Source organism: Lampetra fluviatilis, chromosome 57 (genome assembly GCF_964198595.1).
Source record: "Lampetra fluviatilis chromosome 57, kcLamFluv1.1, whole genome shotgun sequence".
NCBI classification, from domain to species: Eukaryota; Metazoa; Chordata; class Hyperoartia; order Petromyzontiformes; family Petromyzontidae; genus Lampetra; species Lampetra fluviatilis.
Genome location: NC_136331.1, coordinates 1,406,368 through 1,423,589, shown reverse-complemented (window position 1 = coordinate 1,423,589; position 17,222 = coordinate 1,406,368). Strand labels below are relative to the sequence as shown.

The window sequence follows — 17,222 nt, the reverse complement described above, 5'->3', positions numbered from 1 at the left end:
AGTGGTGAGTGGCGAGTGGTGAGTGGCGAGTGGCGAGTGGTGAGTGGTGAGTGGTGAGTGGTGAGTGGCGAGTGGTGAGTGGCGAGTGGTGAGTGGTGAGTGGTGAGTGGCGAGTGGTGAGTGGCGAGTGGCGAGTGGTAAGTAGTGAGTGGTGAGTGGTGAGTGGCGAGTGGTGAGTGGTGAGTGGTGAGTGGTGAGTGGTGAGTAGTGAGTGGTGAGTGGTGAGTGGCGAGTGGTGAGTGGTAAGTAGTGAGTGGTGAGTGGTGAGTGGCGAGTGGTGAGTGGTGAGTGGTGAGTGGTGAGTGGCGAGTGGTGAGTGGCGAGTGGTGAGTGGTGAGTGGTGAGTGGTGAGTGGTGAGTGGCGAGTGGTGAGTGGCGAGTGGCGAGTGGCGAGTGGTGAGTGGTAAGTAGTGAGTGGTGAGTGGTGAGTGGTGAGTGGTGAGTGGTAAGTAGTGAGTAGTGAGTGGTGAGTGGTGAGTGGCGAGTGGTAAGTAGTGAGTGGCGAGTGGCGAGTGGCGAGTGGTGAGTGGTAAGTAGTGAGTGGTGAGTGGTGAGTGGCGAGTGGCGAGTGGTGAGTGGTGAGTGGTGAGTGGTGAGTGGCGAGTAGTGAGTGGCGAGTGGCGAGTGGTAAGTAGTGAGTGGTGAGTGGTGAGTAGTGAGTGGTGAGTGGTGAGTGGTGAGTGGTGAGTGGCGAGTAGTGAGTGGTGAGTGGCGAGTGGTAAGTAGTGAGTGGTGAGTGGTGAGTGGCGAGTGGTGAGTGGCGAGTGGTGAGTGGTAAGTAGTGAGTGGTGAGTGGTGAGTGGCGAGTGGTGAGTGGCGAGTGGTGAGTGGTAAGTAGTGAGTGGTGAGTGGTGAGTGGCGAGTGGTGAGTGGCGAGTGGTGAGTGGTAAGTAGTGAGTGGCGAGTGGTGAGTGGCGAGTGGCGAGTGGTGAGTGGTGAGTGGTAAGTAGTGAGTGGTGAGTGGTGAGTGGCGAGTGGTGAGTGGCGAGTGGCGAGTGGTGAGTGGTGAGTGGTAAGTAGTGAGTGGCGAGTGGTGAGTGGCGAGTGGCGAGTGGTGAGTGGTGAGTGGTAAGTAGTGAGTGGTGAGTGGTGAGTGGCGAGTGGTGAGTGGCGAGTGGCGAGTGGTGAGTGGTGAGTGGTAAGTAGTGAGTGGTGAGTGGTGAGTGGCGAGTGGTGAGTGGCGAGTGGTGAGTGGCGAGTGGTGAGTGGTAAGTAGTGAGTGGTGAGTGGTGAGTGGCGAGTGGTGAGTGGCGAGTGGTGAGTGGTAAGTAGTGAGTGGCGAGTGGTGAGTGGCGAGTGGCGAGTGGTGAGTGGTGAGTGGTAAGTAGTGAGTGGTGAGTGGTGAGTGGCGAGTGGTGAGTGGCGAGTGGCGAGTGGTGAGTGGTGAGTGGTAAGTAGTGAGTGGCGAGTGGTGAGTGGTGAGTGGTGAGTGGTGAGTGGCGAGTGGTGAGTGGCGAGTGGCGAGTGGTAAGTAGTGAGTGGTGAGTGGTGAGTGGCGAGTGGTGAGTGGCGAGTGGTGAGTGGTAAGTAGTGAGTGGCGAGTGGTGAGTGGCGAGTGGCGAGTGGTGAGTGGTGAGTGGTAAGTAGTGAGTGGTGAGTGGTGAGTGGCGAGTGGTGAGTGGCGAGTGGTGAGTGGTAAGTAGTGAGTGGCGAGTGGTGAGTGGCGAGTGGTGAGTGGTGAGTGGCGAGTGGTGAGTGGCGAGTGGTGAGTGGTAAGTAGTGAGTGGTGAGTGGTGAGTGGCGAGTGGTGAGTGGCGAGTGGCGAGTGGTGAGTGGCGAGTGGTAAGTAGTGAGTGGTGAGTGGTGAGTGGCGAGTGGTGAGTGGCGAGTGGCGAGTGGTGAGTGGTGAGTGGTAAGTAGTGAGTGGTGAGTGGTGAGTGGCGAGTGGTGAGTGGCGAGTGGTGAGTGGTGAGTGGCGAGTGGTGAGTGGTGAGTGGTGAGTGGTGAGTGGTGAGTGGCGAGTGGCGAGTGGTGAGTGGCGAGTGGTAAGTAGTGAGTGGTGAGTGGTGAGTGGCGAGTGGTGAGTGGCGAGTGGCGAGTGGTGAGTGGCGAGTGGCGAGTGGTGAGTGGCGAGTGGTGAGTGGTAAGTAGTGAGTGGTGAGTGGTGAGTGGCGAGTGGTGAGTGGCGAGTGGCGAGTGGCGAGTGGTGAGTGGTAAGTAGTGAGTGGCGAGTGGTGAGTGGCGAGTGGTGAGTGGCGAGTGGTGAGTGGTAAGTAGTGAGTGGCGAGTGGTGAGTGGCGAGTGGCGAGTGGTGAGTGGTGAGTGGTAAGTAGTGAGTGGTGAGTGGTGAGTGGCGAGTGGTGAGTGGCGAGTGGTGAGTGGTAAGTAGTGAGTGGCGAGTGGTGAGTGGCGAGTGGCGAGTGGTGAGTGGTGAGTGGTAAGTAGTGAGTGGTGAGTGGTGAGTGGCGAGTGGTGAGTGGTGAGTGGTAAGTAGTGAGTGGCGAGTGGTGAGTGGCGAGTGGCGAGTGGTGAGTGGTGAGTGGTAAGTAGTGAGTGGTGAGTGGTGAGTGGCGAGTGGTGAGTGGCGAGTGGTGAGTGGTAAGTAGTGAGTGGCGAGTGGTGAGTGGCGAGTGGCGAGTGGTGAGTGGTGAGTGGTAAGTAGTGAGTGGCGAGTGGTGAGTGGCGAGTGGTGAGTGGCGAGTGGTGAGTGGTAAGTAGTGAGTGGCGAGTGGTGAGTGGCGAGTGGCGAGTGGTGAGTGGTGAGTGGTAAGTAGTGAGTGGTGAGTGGTGAGTGGCGAGTGGTGAGTGGCGAGTGGTGAGTGGTAAGTAGTGAGTGGCGAGTGGTGAGTGGCGAGTGGCGAGTGGTGAGTGGTGAGTGGTAAGTAGTGAGTGGTGAGTGGTGAGTGGCGAGTGGTGAGTGGTGAGTGGTAAGTAGTGAGTGGCGAGTGGTGAGTGGCGAGTGGCGAGTGGTGAGTGGTGAGTGGTAAGTAGTGAGTGGTGAGTGGTGAGTGGCGAGTGGTGAGTGGCGAGTGGTGAGTGGTAAGTAGTGAGTGGTGAGTGGTGAGTGGCGAGTGGTGAGTGGCGAGTGGTGAGTGGTAAGTAGTGAGTGGTGAGTGGTGAGTGGTGAGTGGCGAGTGGCGAGTGGCGAGTGGCGAGTGGCGAGTGGCGAGTGGCGAGTGGTGAGTGGCGAGTGGTGAGTGGTGAGTGGCGAGTGGTGAGTGGCGAGTGGTGAGTGGTGAGTGGTGAGTGGTGAGTGGTGAGTGGCGAGTGGTGAGTGGCGAGTGGTGAGTGGTGAGTGGTGAGTGGCGAGTGGTGAGTGGCGAGTGGCGAGTGGTAAGTAGTGAGTGGTGAGTGGTGAGTGGCGAGTGGTGAGTGGTGAGTGGTGAGTGGTGAGTGGCGAGTGGTGAGTGGTAAGTAGTGAGTGGTGAGTGGCGAGTGGTGAGTGGTGAGTGGTGAGTGGTGAGTGGCGAGTGGTGAGTGGCGAGTGGTGAGTGGTGAGTGGTGAGTGGTGAGTGGCGAGTGGTGAGTGGCGAGTGGCGAGTGGCGAGTGGTGAGTGGTAAGTAGTGAGTGGTGAGTGGTGAGTGGTGAGTGGTGAGTGGTAAGTAGTGAGTGGTGAGTGGTGAGTGGTGAGTGGCGAGTGGTAAGTAGTGAGTGGCGAGTGGCGAGTGGCGAGTGGTGAGTGGTAAGTAGTGAGTGGTGAGTGGTGAGTGGCGAGTGGTGAGTGGTGAGTGGTGAGTGGTGAGTGGCGAGTAGTGAGTGGCGAGTGGCGAGTGGTAAGTAGTGAGTGGTGAGTGGTGAGTGGCGAGTGGTGAGTGGTGAGTGGTGAGTGGCGAGTAGTGAGTGGTGAGTGGTGAGTGGCGAGTAGTGAGTGGTGAGTGGCGAGTGGTAAGTAGTGAGTGGTGAGTGGTGAGTGGCGAGTGGTGAGTGGCGAGTGGTGAGTGGCGAGTGGTAAGTAGTGAGTGGTGAGTGGTGAGTGGCGAGTGGTGAGTGGCGAGTGGTGAGTGGTAAGTAGTGAGTGGTGAGTGGTGAGTGGCGAGTGGTGAGTGGCGAGTGGTGAGTGGTAAGTAGTGAGTGGCGAGTGGTGAGTGGCGAGTGGCGAGTGGTGAGTGGTGAGTGGTAAGTAGTGAGTGGTGAGTGGTGAGTGGCGAGTGGTGAGTGGCGAGTGGCGAGTGGTGAGTGGTGAGTGGTAAGTAGTGAGTGGCGAGTGGTGAGTGGTGAGTGGTGAGTGGTGAGTGGCGAGTGGTGAGTGGCGAGTGGCGAGTGGTAAGTAGTGAGTGGTGAGTGGTGAGTGGCGAGTGGTGAGTGGCGAGTGGTGAGTGGTAAGTAGTGAGTGGCGAGTGGTGAGTGGCGAGTGGCGAGTGGTGAGTGGTGAGTGGTAAGTAGTGAGTGGTGAGTGGTGAGTGGCGAGTGGTGAGTGGCGAGTGGTGAGTGGTAAGTAGTGAGTGGCGAGTGGTGAGTGGCGAGTGGTGAGTGGTGAGTGGCGAGTGGTGAGTGGCGAGTGGTGAGTGGTAAGTAGTGAGTGGTGAGTGGTGAGTGGCGAGTGGTGAGTGGCGAGTGGCGAGTGGTGAGTGGCGAGTGGTAAGTAGTGAGTGGTGAGTGGTGAGTGGCGAGTGGTGAGTGGCGAGTGGCGAGTGGTGAGTGGTGAGTGGTAAGTAGTGAGTGGTGAGTGGTGAGTGGCGAGTGGTGAGTGGCGAGTGGTGAGTGGTGAGTGGCGAGTGGTGAGTGGTGAGTGGTGAGTGGCGAGTGGCGAGTGGTGAGTGGCGAGTGGTAAGTAGTGAGTGGTGAGTGGTGAGTGGCGAGTGGTGAGTGGCGAGTGGCGAGTGGTGAGTGGTGAGTGGCGAGTGGTGAGTGGCGAGTGGTGAGTGGTAAGTAGTGAGTGGTGAGTGGTGAGTGGCGAGTGGTGAGTGGCGAGTGGCGAGTGGTGAGTGGTGAGTGGTAAGTAGTGAGTGGTGAGTGGTGAGTGGCGAGTGGTGAGTGGCGAGTGGCGAGTGGTGAGTGGTGAGTGGTGAGTGGCGAGTGGCGAGTGGTGAGTGGTAAGTAGTGAGTGGCGAGTGGCGAGTGGTGAGTGGTGAGTGGCGAGTGGCGAGTGGTGAGTGGTAAGTAGTGAGTGGTGAGTGGTGAGTGGCGAGTGGTGAGTGGCGAGTGGCGAGTGGTGAGTGGTGAGTGGTAAGTAGTGAGTGGTGAGTGGCGAGTGGTGAGTGGCGAGTGGTGAGTGATAAGTAGTGAGTGGCGAGTGGTGAGTGGTGAGTGGTGAGTGGTAAGTAGTGAGTGGCGAGTGGTGAGTGGCGAGTGGCGAGTGGTGAGTGGTGAGTGGCGAGTGGTGAGTGGTAAGTAGTGAGTGGCGAGTGGCGAGTGGCGAGTGGCGAGTGGCGAGTGGCGAGTGGCGAGTGGCGAGTGGCGAGTGGCGAGTGGCGAGTGGCGAGTGGCGAGTGGTGAGTGGTGAGTAGCGAGTGGTGAGTGGCGAGTGGCGAGTGGCGAGTGGTGAGTGGCGAGTGGCGAGTGGCGAGTGGCGAGTGGCGAGTGGTGAGTGGTGAGTGGTGAGTGGCGAGTGGTAAGTAGTGAGTGGCGAGTGGTGAGTGGCGAGTGGCGAGTGGTGAGTGGTGAGTGGTGAGTGGTAAGTAGTGAGTGGCGAGTGGTGAGTGGCGAGTGGCGAGTGGTGAGTGGCGAGTGGCGAGTGGCGAGTAGCGAGTGGTGAGTGGTGAGTAGCGAGTGGTGAGTGGCGAGTGGCGAGTGGCGAGTGGCGAGTGGTGAGTGGTGAGTGGTGAGCAGTGGTGAGTAGTGGTGAGTGGTGAGTAGTGAGTGGTGAGTAGTGAGTGGTGAGTGGTGGTGAGTGGTGGTGAGTGGTGGTGAGTGGTGGTGAGTAGTGAGTGGTGGTGAGTGGTGGTGAGTGGTGGTGAGTGGTGGTGAGTGGTGGTGAGTGGTGAGTAGTGAGTAGTGAGTGGTGGTGAGTGGTGGTGAGTGGTGGTGAGTGGTGGTGAGTGGTGGTGAGTGGTGAGTAGTGAGTAGTGGTGAGTAGTGGTGAGTGGTGGTGAGTGGTGGTGAGTGGTGAGTAGTGGTGAGTGGTGGTGAGTGGTGGTGAGTGGTGAGTAGTGAGTGGTGGTGAGTGGTGAGTGGTGAGTAGTGGTGAGTAGTGGTGAGTAGTGAGTGGTGAGTAGTGGTGAGTAGTGGTGAGTAGTGAGTGGTGAGTAGTGGTGAGTGGTGGTGAGTGGTGAGTGGTGGTGAGTGGTGAGTAGCGAGTGGTGGTGAGTGGTGGTGAGTGGTGAGTAGCGAGTGGTGGTGAGTGGTGAGTAGTGAGTAGTGAGTGGTGGTGAGTGGTGGTGAGTGGTGAGTGGTGAGTGGTGAGTAGTGAGTGGTGAGTGGTGGTGAGTGGTGGTGAGTGGTGAGTGGTGAGTAGTGAGTGGTGAGTAGTGGTGAGTGGTGAGTGGTGGTGAGTGGTGGTGAGTGGTGAGTGGTGAGTAGTGAGTAGTGAGTGGTGGTGAGTGGTGGTGAGTGGTGAGTGGTGAGTAGTGGTGAGTAGTGAGTGGTGAGTAGTGGTGAGTGGTGAGTAGTGGTGAGTGGTGAGTAGTGGTGAGTGGTGGTGAGTAGTGGTGAGTGGTGAGTAGTGGTGAGTGGTGGTGAGTAGTGGTGAGTGGTGAGTAGTGAGTGGTGGTGAGTAGTGAGTAGTGGTGAGTAGTGGTGAGTGGTGGTGAGTGGTGAGTGGTGAGTGGTGAGTAGTGAGTGGTGGTGAGTAGTGGTGAGTAGTGAGTGGTGAGTAGTGGTGAGTGGTGGTGAGTGGTGAGTAGTGGTGAGTGGTGAGTAGTGGTGAGTAGTGGTGAGTGGTGAGTGGTGAGTAGTGGTGAGTGGTGGTGAGTGGTGAGTAGTGGTGAGTGGTGGTGAGTGGTGGTGAGTGGTGGTGAGTGGTGGTGAGTAGTGGTGAGTGGTGAGTAGTGGTGAGTGGTGGTGAGTGGTGGTGAGTAGTGGTGAGTGGTGGTGAGTGGTGAGTAGTGGTGAGTGGTGAGTAGTGGTGAGTGGTGGTGAGTGGTGGTGAGTGGTGAGTAGTGGTGAGTGGTGAGTAGTGGTGAGTAGTGGTGAGTGGTGAGTGGTGAGTAGTGGTGAGTGGTGGTGAGTGGTGAGTAGTGGTGAGTGGTGGTGAGTGGTGGTGAGTGGTGAGTAGTGGTGAGTGGTGGTGAGTGGTGAGTAGTGGTGAGTGGTGAGTAGTGGTGAGTGGTGGTGAGTGGTGAGTAGTGGTGAGTGGTGGTGAGTGGTGGTGAGTGGTGGTGAGTGGTGAGTGGTGAGTGGTGGTGAGTGGTGAGTAGTGGTGAGTGGTGGTGAGTGGTGGTGAGTGGTGAGTGGTGAGTGGTGGTGAGTGGTGGTGAGTGGTGAGTAGTGAGTGGTGGTGAGTGGTGGTGGTGAGTGGTGAGTAGTGAGTGGTGGTGAGTGGTGGTGGTGAGTAGTGAGTGGTGAGTAGTGGTGAGTAGTGGTGAGTAGTGAGTGGTGAGTAGTGGTGAGTGGTGGTGAGTGGTGAGTAGTGGTGAGTGGTGAGTAGTGGTGAGTAGTGGTGAGTAGTGGTGAGTAGTGAGTAGTGAGTGGTGGTGAGTGGTGAGTAGTGGCGAGTGGTGAGTAGTGGTGAGTGGTGAGTAGTGGTGAGTGGTGAGTAGTGGTGAGTGGTGAGAAGTGGTGAGTAGTGAGTAGTGAGTGGTGGTGAGTGGTGAGTAGTGGTGAGTGGTGAGTAGTGGTGAGTGGTGAGTAGTGGTGAGTGGTGAGTAGTGAGTAGTGAGTGGTGATGAGTAGTAGTGGTGAGTAGTGGTGAGTGGTGAGGCTCTCACGAGTGAGGGGGGCTGCACGGTGAGGAGCGCTCCGCCCGACGTGTCTCTCAGCGCCGTCGCCAGAAGCGGAGTCTGAGCCAGGCTCTAGACGGGATGCAGTGACCAGGGTAGCTGAGTAACTGTGTACAGGGTAGCTGAGTAACTGTGTACAGGGGTAGCTGAGTAACTGTGTACAGGGGTAGCTGAGTAACTGTGTACAGGGTAGCTGAGTAACTGTGTAGAGGGGTAGCTGAGTAACTGTGTACAGGGGTAGCTGAGTAACTGTGTACAGGGGTAGCTGAGTAACTGTGTACAGGGTAGCTGAGTGATCATGTACAGGGTAGCTGAGTAACTGTGTACAGGGGTAGCTGAGTAACTGTGTACAGGGGTAGCTGAGTAACTGTGTACAGGGGTAGCTGAGTAACTGTGTACAGGGTAGCTGAGTGATCATGTACAGGGTAGCTGAGTAACTGTGTAGAGGGGTAGCTGAGTAACTGTGTACAGGGGTAGCTGAGTAACTGTGTACAGGGGTAGCTGAGTAACTGTGTACAGGGTAGCTGAGTGATCATGTACAGGGTAGCTGAGTAACTGTGTAGAGGGGTAGCTGAGTAACTGTGTACAGGGGTAGCTGAGTAACTGTGTAGAGGGGTAGCTGGGTAACTGTGTACAGGGGTAGCTGAGTAACTGTGTAGAGGGGTAGCTGGGTAACTGTGTACAGGGGTAGCTGAGTAACTGTGTACAGGGGTAGCTGGGTAACTGTGTAGAGGGGTAGCTGGGTAACTGTGTAGAGGGGTAGCTGGGTAACTGTGTAGAGGGGTAGCTGAGTAACTGTGTACAGGGGTAGCTGTGTAACTGTGTAGAAGGGTAGCTGGGTAACTGTGTAGAGGGGTAGCTGTGTAACTGTGTACAGGGGTAGCTGAGTAACTGTGTACAGGGGTAGCTGAGTAACTGTGTAGAGGGGTAGCTGGGTAACTGTGTACAGGGGTAGCTGAGTAACTGTGTAGAGGGGTAGCTGTGTAACTGTGTAGAGGGGTAGCTGTGTAACTGTGTAGAAGGGTAGCTGTGTAACTGTGTAGAGGGGTAGCTGTGTAACTGTGTAGAGGGGTAGCTGTGTAACTGTGTAGAGGGGTAGCTGTGTAACTGTGTACAGGGGTAGCTGTGTAACTGTGTAGAGGGGTAGCTGGGTAACTGTGTACAGGGGTAGCTGAGTAACTGTGTAGAGGGGTAGCTGTGTAACTGTGTAGAGGGGTAGCTGTGTAACTGTGTAGAGGGGTAGCTGTGTAACTGTGTACAGGGGTAGCTGAGTAACTGTGTAGAGGGGTAGCTGGGTAACTGTGTAGAGGGGTAGCTGGGTAACTGTGTAGAGGGGTAGCTGGGTAACTGTGTACAGGGGTAGCTGAGTAACTGTGTAGAGGGGTAGCTGTGTAACTGTGTAGAAGGGTAGCTGGGTAACTGTGTAGAGGGGTAGCTGTGTAACTGTGTACAGGGGTAGCTGTGTAACTGTGTAGAGGGGTAGCTGGGTAACTGTGTAGAGGGGTAGCTGAGTAACTGTGTAGAGGGGTAGCTGAGTAACTGTGTAGAGGGGTAGCTGAGTAACTGTGTACAGGGGTAGCTGAGTAACTGTGTAGAGGGGTAGCTGGGTAACTGTGTACAGGGGTAGCTGAGTAACTGTGTAGAGGGGTAGCTGGGTAACTGTGTACAGGGGTAGCTGAGTAACTGTGTACAGGGGTAGCTGGGTAACTGTGTAGAGGGGTAGCTGGGTAACTGTGTAGAGGGGTATCTGGGTAACTGTGTAGAGGGGTAGCTGAGTAACTGTGTACAGGGGTAGCTGAGTAACTGTGTAGAGGGGTAGCTGTGTAACTGTGTAGAGGGGTAGCTGGGTAACTGTGTAGAGGGGTAGCTGTGTAACTGTGTACAGGGGTAGCTGTGTAACTGTGTAGAGGGGTAGCTGGGTAACTGTGTACAGGGGTAGCTGAGTAACTGTGTAGAGGGGTAGCTGTGTAACTGTGTAGAGGGGTAGCTGAGTAACTGTGTAGAGGGGTAGCTGAGTAACTGTGTAGAGGGGTAGCTGAGTAACTGTGTAGAGGGGTAGCTGAGTAACTGTGTAGAGGGGTAGCTGAGTAACTGTGTAGAGGGGTAGCTGAGTAACTGTGTACAGGGGTAGCTGAGTAACTGTGTAGAGGGGTAGCTGAGTAACTGTGTACAGGGTAGCTGAGTGATCATGTACAGGGTAGCTGAGTAACTGTGTAGAGGGGTAGCTGAGTAACTGTGTACAGGGGTAGCTGAGTAACTGTGTAGAGGGGTAGCTGGGTAACTGTGTACAGGGGTAGCTGAGTAACTGTGTAGAGGGGTAGCTGGGTAACTGTGTACAGGGGTAGCTGAGTAACTGTGTACAGGGGTAGCTGGGTAACTGTGTAGAGGGGTAGCTGGGTAACTGTGTAGAGGGGTAGCTGGGTAACTGTGTAGAGGGGTAGCTGAGTAACTGTGTACAGGGGTAGCTGAGTAACTGTGTAGAGGGGTAGCTGTGTAACTGTGTAGAAGGGTAGCTGGGTAACTGTGTAGAGGGGTAGCTGTGTAACTGTGTACAGGGTTAGCTGTGTAACTGTGTAGAGGGGTAGCTGGGTAACTGTGTAGAGGGGTAGCTGAGTAACTGTGTAGAGGGGTAGCTGAGTAACTGTGTAGAGGGGTAGCTGAGTAACTGTGTACAGGGGTAGCTGAGTAACTGTGTAGAGGGGTAGCTGGGTAACTGTGTACAGGGGTAGCTGAGTAACTGTGTAGAGGGGTAGCTGGGTAACTGTGTACAGGGGTAGCTGAGTAACTGTGTACAGGGGTAGCTGGGTAACTGTGTAGAGGGGTAGCTGGGTAACTGTGTAGAGGGGTAGCTGGGTAACTGTGTAGAGGGGTAGCTGAGTAACTGTGTACAGGGGTAGCTGAGTAACTGTGTAGAGGGGTAGCTGTGTAACTGTGTAGAGGGGTAGCTGGGTAACTGTGTAGAGGGGTAGCTGTGTAACTGTGTACAGGGGTAGCTGTGTAACTGTGTAGAGGGGTAGCTGGGTAACTGTGTACAGGGGTAGCTGAGTAACTGTGTAGAGGGGTAGCTGTGTAACTGTGTAGAGGGGTAGCTGAGTAACTGTGTAGAGGGGTAGCTGAGTAACTGTGTAGAGGGGTAGCTGAGTAACTGTGTAGAGGGGTAGCTGAGTAACTGTGTAGAGGGGTAGCTGAGTAACTGTGTACAGGGGTAGCTGAGTAACTGTGTAGAGGGGTAGCTGAGTAACTGTGTAGAGGGGTAGCTGGGTAACTGTGTAGAGGGGTAGCTGAGTAACTGTGTAGAGGGGTAGCTGAGTAACTGTGTAGAGGGGTAGCTGAGTAACTGTGTAGAGGGGTAGCTGAGTAACTGTGTAGAGGGGTAGCTGAGTAACTGTGTAGAGGGGTAGCTGAGTAACTGTGTACAGGGTAGCTGAGTAACTGTGTAGAGGGGTAGCTGGGTAACTGTGTACAGGGGTAGCTGAGTAACTGTGTAGAGGGGTAGCTGGGTAACTGTGTACAGGGGTAGCTGAGTAACTGTGTACAGGGGTAGCTGGGTAACTGTGTAGAGGGGTAGCTGGGTAACTGTGTAGAGGGGTAGCTGGGTAACTGTGTAGAGGGGTAGCTGAGTAACTGTGTACAGGGGTAGCTGAGTAACTGTGTAGAGGGGTAGCTGTGTAACTGTGTAGAAGGGTAGCTGGGTAACTGTGTAGAGGGGTAGCTGTGTAACTGTGTACAGGGGTAGCTGTGTAACTGTGTAGAGGGGTAGCTGGGTAACTGTGTAGAGGGGTAGCTGAGTAACTGTGTAGAGGGGTAGCTGAGTAACTGTGTAGAGGGGTAGCTGAGTAACTGTGTAGAGGGGTAGCTGGGTAACTGTGTACAGGGGTAGCTGAGTAACTGTGTAGAGGGGTAGCTGGGTAACTGTGTACAGGGGTAGCTGAGTAACTGTGTACAGGGGTAGCTGGGTAACTGTGTAGAGGGGTAGCTGGGTAACTGTGTAGAGGGGTAGCTGGGTAACTGTGTAGAGGGGTAGCTGAGTAACTGTGTACAGGGGTAGCTGAGTAACTGTGTAGAGGGGTAGCTGGGTAACTGTGTAGAGGGGTAGCTGAGTAACTGTGTAGAGGGGTAGCTGAGTAACTGTGTAGAGGGGTAGCTGAGTAACTGTGTAGAGGGGTAGCTGAGTAACTGTGTAGAGGGGTAGCTGAGTAACTGTGTACAGGGGTAGCTGAGTAACTGTGTACAGGGGTAGCTGTGTAACTGTGTAGAGGGGTAGCTGGGTAACTGTGTACAGGGGTAGCTGGGTAACTGTGTAGAGGGGTAGCTGGGTAACTGTGTACAGGGGTAGCTGGGTAACTGTGTAGAGGGGTAGCTGAGTAACTGTGTACAGGGGTAGCTGTGTAACTGTGTAGAGGGGTAGCTGGGTAACTGTGTACAGGGGTAGCTGGGTAACTGTGTAGAGGGGTAGCTGGGTAACTGTGTACAGGGGTAGCTGGGTAACTGTGTAGAGGGGTAGCTGAGTAACTGTGTAGAGGGGTAGCTGAGTAACTGTGTAGAGGGGTAGCTGGGTAACTGTGTAGAGGGGTAGCTGAGTAACTGTGTAGAGGGGTAGCTGAGTAACTGTGTAGAGGGGTAGCTGAGTAACTGTGTAGAGGGGTAGCTGAGTAACTGTGTAGAGGGGTAGCTGAGTAACTGTGTACAGGGGTAGCTGAGTAACTGTGTAGAGGGGTAGCTGAGTAACTGTGTAGAGGGGTAGCTGTGTAACTGTGTACAGGGGTAGCTGAGTAACTGTGTACAGGGGTAGCTGAGTAACTGTGTAGAGGGGTAGCTGTGTAACTGTGTACAGGGGTAGCTGTGTAACTGTGTACAGGGGTAGCTGAGTAACTGTGTACAGGGGTAGCTGTGTAACTGTGTACAGGGGTAGTTGAGTAACTGTGTACAGGGGTAGCTGTGTAACTGTGTAGAGGGGTAGCTGTGTAACTGTGTACAGGGGTAGCTGAGTAACTGTGTACAGGGTAGCTGAGTAACTGTGTAGAGGGGTAGCTGAGTAACTGTGTAGAGGGGTAGCTGTGTAACTGTGTAGAGGGGTAGCTGTGTAACTGTGTAGAGGGTTAGCTGTGTAACTGTGTAAGGGGTAGCTGAGTAACTGTGTACAGGGTAGCTGAGTAACTGTGTAGAGGGGTAGCTGAGTAACTGTGTAGAGGGGTAGCTGAGTAACTGTGTATAGGGGTAGCTGAGTGACCGTGTAGAGGGGTAGCTGTGTATCTGTGTAGAGGGGTAGCTGAGTAACTGTGTAGAGGGGTAGCTGAGTAACTGTGTATAGGGGTAGCTGAGTGACCGTGTAGAGGGGTAGCTGGGTAACTGTGTAGAGGGGTAGCTGAGTAACTGTGTAGAGGGGTAGCTGAGTAACTGTGTAGAGGGGTAGCTGGGTAACTGTGTAGAGGGGTAGCTGAGTAACTGTGTAGAGGGGTAGCTGGGTAACTGTGTAGAGGGGTAGCTGGGTAACTGTGTAGAGGGGTAGCTGAGTAACCGTGTACAGGGGTAGCTGTGTAACTGTGTACAGGGGTAGCTGAGTAACTGTGTAGAAGGGTAGCTGTGTAACTGTGTAGAGGGGTAGCTGAGTAACCGTGTAGAGGGGTAGCTGAGTAACTGTGTAGAGGGGTAGCTGGGTAACTGTGTAGAGGGGTAGCTGAGTAACTGTGTAGAGGGGTAGCTGAGTAACTGTGTAGAGGGGTAGCTGGGTAACTGTGTAGAGGGGTAGCTGAGTAACTGTGTAGAGGGGTAGCTGGGTAACTGTGTAGAGGGGTAGCTGGGTAACTGTGTAGAGGGGTAGCTGAGTAACCGTGTACAGGGGTAGCTGTGTAACTGTGTACAGGGGTAGCTGAGTAACTGTGTAGAGGGGTAGCTGAGTAACTGTGTACAGGGGTAGCTGAGTAACCGTGTACAGGGGTAGCTGAGTAACTGTGTACAGGGGTAGCTGTGTAACTGTGTAGAGGGGTAGCTGAGTAACTGTGTACAGGGGTAGCTGAGTAACTGTGTACAGGGGTAGCTGTGTAACTGTGTACAGGGGTAGCTGTGTAACTGTGTACAGGGGTAGCTGAGTAACTGTGTACAGGGGTAGCTGAGTAACCGTGTACAGGGGTAGCTGTGTAACTGTGTACAGGGGTAGCTGAGTAACCGTGTACAGGGGTAGCTGTGTAACTGTGTACAGGGGTAGCTGAGTAACTGTGTACAGGGGTATCTGAGTAACCGTGTACAGGGGTAGCTGTGTAACTGTGTACAGGGGTAGCTGAGTAACTGTGTACAGGGGTAGCTGGGTGACCGTGTAGAGGGGTAGCTTTCTAACTGTGTACAGGGGTAGCTGAGTAACTGTGTAGAGGGGTAGCTGAGTAACTGTGTAGAGGGGTAGCTGTCTAACTGTGTACAGGGGTAGCTGAGTAACTGTGTAGAGGGGTAGCTGAGTAACTGTGTAGAGGGGTAGCTGAGTAACTGTGTAGAGGGGTAGCTGAGTAACTGTGTAGAGGGGTAGCTGTCTTAACTGTGTAGAGGGGTAGCTGAGTAACTGTGTAGAGGGGTAGCTGAGTAACTGTGTACAGGGGTAGCTGAGTAACTGTGTAGAGGGGTAGCTGAGTAACTGTGTAGAGGGGTAGCTGAGTAACTGTGTAGAGGGGTAGCTGTCTAACTGTGTACATGGGTAGCTGAGTAAGTGTGTAGAGGGGTAGCTGAGTAACTGTGAAGAGGGGTAGCTGAGTAACTGTGTACAGGGGTAGCTGTGCAACTGTGTACAGGGGTAGCTGGGTAACTGTGTAGAGGGGTAGCTGAGTAACTGTGTAGAGGGGTAGCTGAGTAACTGTGTAGAAGGGTAGCTGAGTAACTGTGTAGAGGGGTAGCTGAGTAACTGTGTAGAGGGGTAGCTGAGTAACTGTGTAGAAGGGTAGCTGAGTAACTGTGTAGAGGGGTAGCTGAGTAACTGTGTAGAGGGGTAGCTGAGTAACTGTGTACAGGGGTAGCTGAGTAACTGTGTAGAGGGGTAGCTGAGTAACTGTGTAGAGGGGTAGCTGTGTAACTGTGTACAGGGGTAGCTGAGTAACTGTGTACAGGGGTAGCTGAGTAACTGTGTAGAGGGGTAGCTGTGTAACTGTGTACAGGGGTAGCTGTGTAACTGTGTACAGGGGTAGCTGAGTAACTGTGTACAGGGGTAGCTGTGTAACTGTGTACAGGGGTAGTTGAGTAACTGTGTACAGGGGTAGCTGTGTAACTGTGTAGAGGGGTAGCTGTGTAACTGTGTACAGGGGTAGCTGAGTAACTGTGTACAGGGTAGCTGAGTAACTGTGTAGAGGGGTAGCTGAGTAACTGTGTAGAGGGGTAGCTGTGTAACTGTGTAGAGGGGTAGCTGTGTAACTGTGTAGAGGGTTAGCTGTGTAACTGTGTACAGGGGTAGCTGAGTAACTGTGTACAGGGTAGCTGAGTAACTGTGTAGAGGGGTAGCTGAGTAACTGTGTAGAGGGGTAGCTGAGTAACTGTGTATAGGGGTAGCTGAGTGACCGTGTAGAGGGGTAGCTGTGTATCTGTGTAGAGGGGTAGCTGAGTAACTGTGTAGAGGGGTAGCTGAGTAACTGTGTATAGGGGTAGCTGAGTGACCGTGTAGAGGGGTAGCTGGGTAACTGTGTAGAGGGGTAGCTGAGTAACTGTGTAGAGGGGTAGCTGAGTAACTGTGTAGAGGGGTAGCTGGGTAACTGTGTAGAGGGGTAGCTGAGTAACTGTGTAGAGGGGTAGCTGGGTAACTGTGTAGAGGGGTAGCTGGGTAACTGTGTAGAGGGGTAGCTGAGTAACCGTGTACAGGGGTAGCTGTGTAACTGTGTACAGGGGTAGCTGAGTAACTGTGTAGAGGGGTAGCTGTGTAACTGTGTAGAGGGGTAGCTGAGTAACCGTGTAGAGGGGTAGCTGAGTAACTGTGTAGAGGGGTAGCTGGGTAACTGTGTAGAGGGGTAGCTGAGTAACTGTGTAGAGGGGTAGCTGAGTAACTGTGTAGAGGGGTAGCGGGGTAACTGTGTAGAGGGGTAGCTGAGTAACTGTGTAGAGGGGTAGCTGGGTAACTGTGTAGAGGGGTAGCTGAGTAACTGTGTAGAGGGGTAGCTGAGTAACCGTGTACAGGGGTAGCTGTGTAACTGTGTACAGGGGTAGCTGAGTAACTGTGTAGAGGGGTAGCTGAGTAACTGTGTACAGGGGTAGCTGAGTAACCGTGTACAGGGGTAGCTGAGTAACTGTGTACAGGGGTAGCTGTGTAACTGCGTAGAGGGGTAGCTGAGTAACTGTGTACAGGGGTAGGTGAGTAACTGTGTACAGGGGTAGCTGAGTAACTGTGTACAGGGGTAGCTGTGTAACTGTGTACAGGGGTAGCTGTGTAACTGTGTACAGGGGTAGCTGAGTAACTGTGTACAGGGGTAGCTGAGTAACCGTGTACAGGGGTAGCTGTGTAACTGTGTACAGGGGTAGCTGAGTAACCGTGTACAGGGGTAGCTGTGTAACTGTGTACAGGGGTAGCTGAGTAACTGTGTACAGGGTAGCTGAGTAACTGTGTAGAGGGGTAGCTGAGTAACTGTGTAGAGGGGTAGCTGTGTAACTGTGTAGAGGGGTAGCTGTGTAACTGTGTAGAGGGTTAGCTGTGTAACTGTGTACAGGGGTAGCTGAGTAACTGTGTACAGGGTAGCTGAGTAACTGTGTAGAGGGGTAGCTGAGTAACTGTGTAGAGGGGTAGCTGAGTAACTGTGTATAGGGGTAGCTGAGTGACCGTGTAGAGGGGTAGCTGTGTATCTGTGTAGAGGGGTAGCTGAGTAACTGTGTAGAGGGGTAGCTGAGTAACTGTGTATAGGGGTAGCTGAGTGACCGTGTAGAGGGGTAGCTGGGTAACTGTGTAGAGGGGTAGCTGAGTAACTGTGTAGAGGGGTAGCTGAGTAACTGTGTAGAGGGGTAGCTGGGTAACTGTGTAGAGGGGTAGCTGAGTAACTGTGTAGAGGGGTAGCTGGGTAACTGTGTAGAGGGGTAGCTGGGTAACTGTGTAGAGGGGTAGCTGAGTAACCGTGTACAGGGGTAGCTGTGTAACTGTGTACAGAAGTAGCTGAGTAACTGTGTAGAGGGGTAGCTGTGTAACTGTGTAGAGGGGTAGCTGAGTAACCGTGTAGAGGGGTAGCTGAGTAACTGTGTAGAGGGGTAGCTGGGTAACTGTGTAGAGGGGTAGCTGAGTAACTGTGTAGAGGGGTAGCTGAGTAACTGTGTAGAGGGGTAGCTGGGTAACTGTGTAGAGGGGTAGCTGAGTAACTGTGTAGAGGGGTAGCTGGGTAACTGTGTAGAGGGGTAGCTGGGTAACTGTGTAGAGGGGTAGCTGAGTAACCGTGTACAGGGGTAGCTGTGTAACTGTGTACAGGGGTAGCTGAGTAACTGTGTAGAGGGGTAGCTGAGTAACTGTGTACAGGGGT

The 17,222-nt window shown here is 54.1% G+C and overlaps 1 protein-coding gene across 1 annotated transcript in view; it reads right to left on the bottom strand.

Moving 5' to 3' along the window:
* Window positions 1-17,222, bottom strand: part of LOC144950245 (ubiquitin carboxyl-terminal hydrolase 16-like) — an 86,298-nt gene that overhangs the window by 59,033 nt on the left and 10,043 nt on the right. Inside the window, exon 6 of the mRNA XM_078880301.1 lies at window positions 7,747-7,830. Coding sequence (XP_078736427.1) covers window positions 7,747-7,830 — 84 coding nt within the window. The remainder of the gene's footprint in view (window positions 1-7,746; window positions 7,831-17,222) is intronic.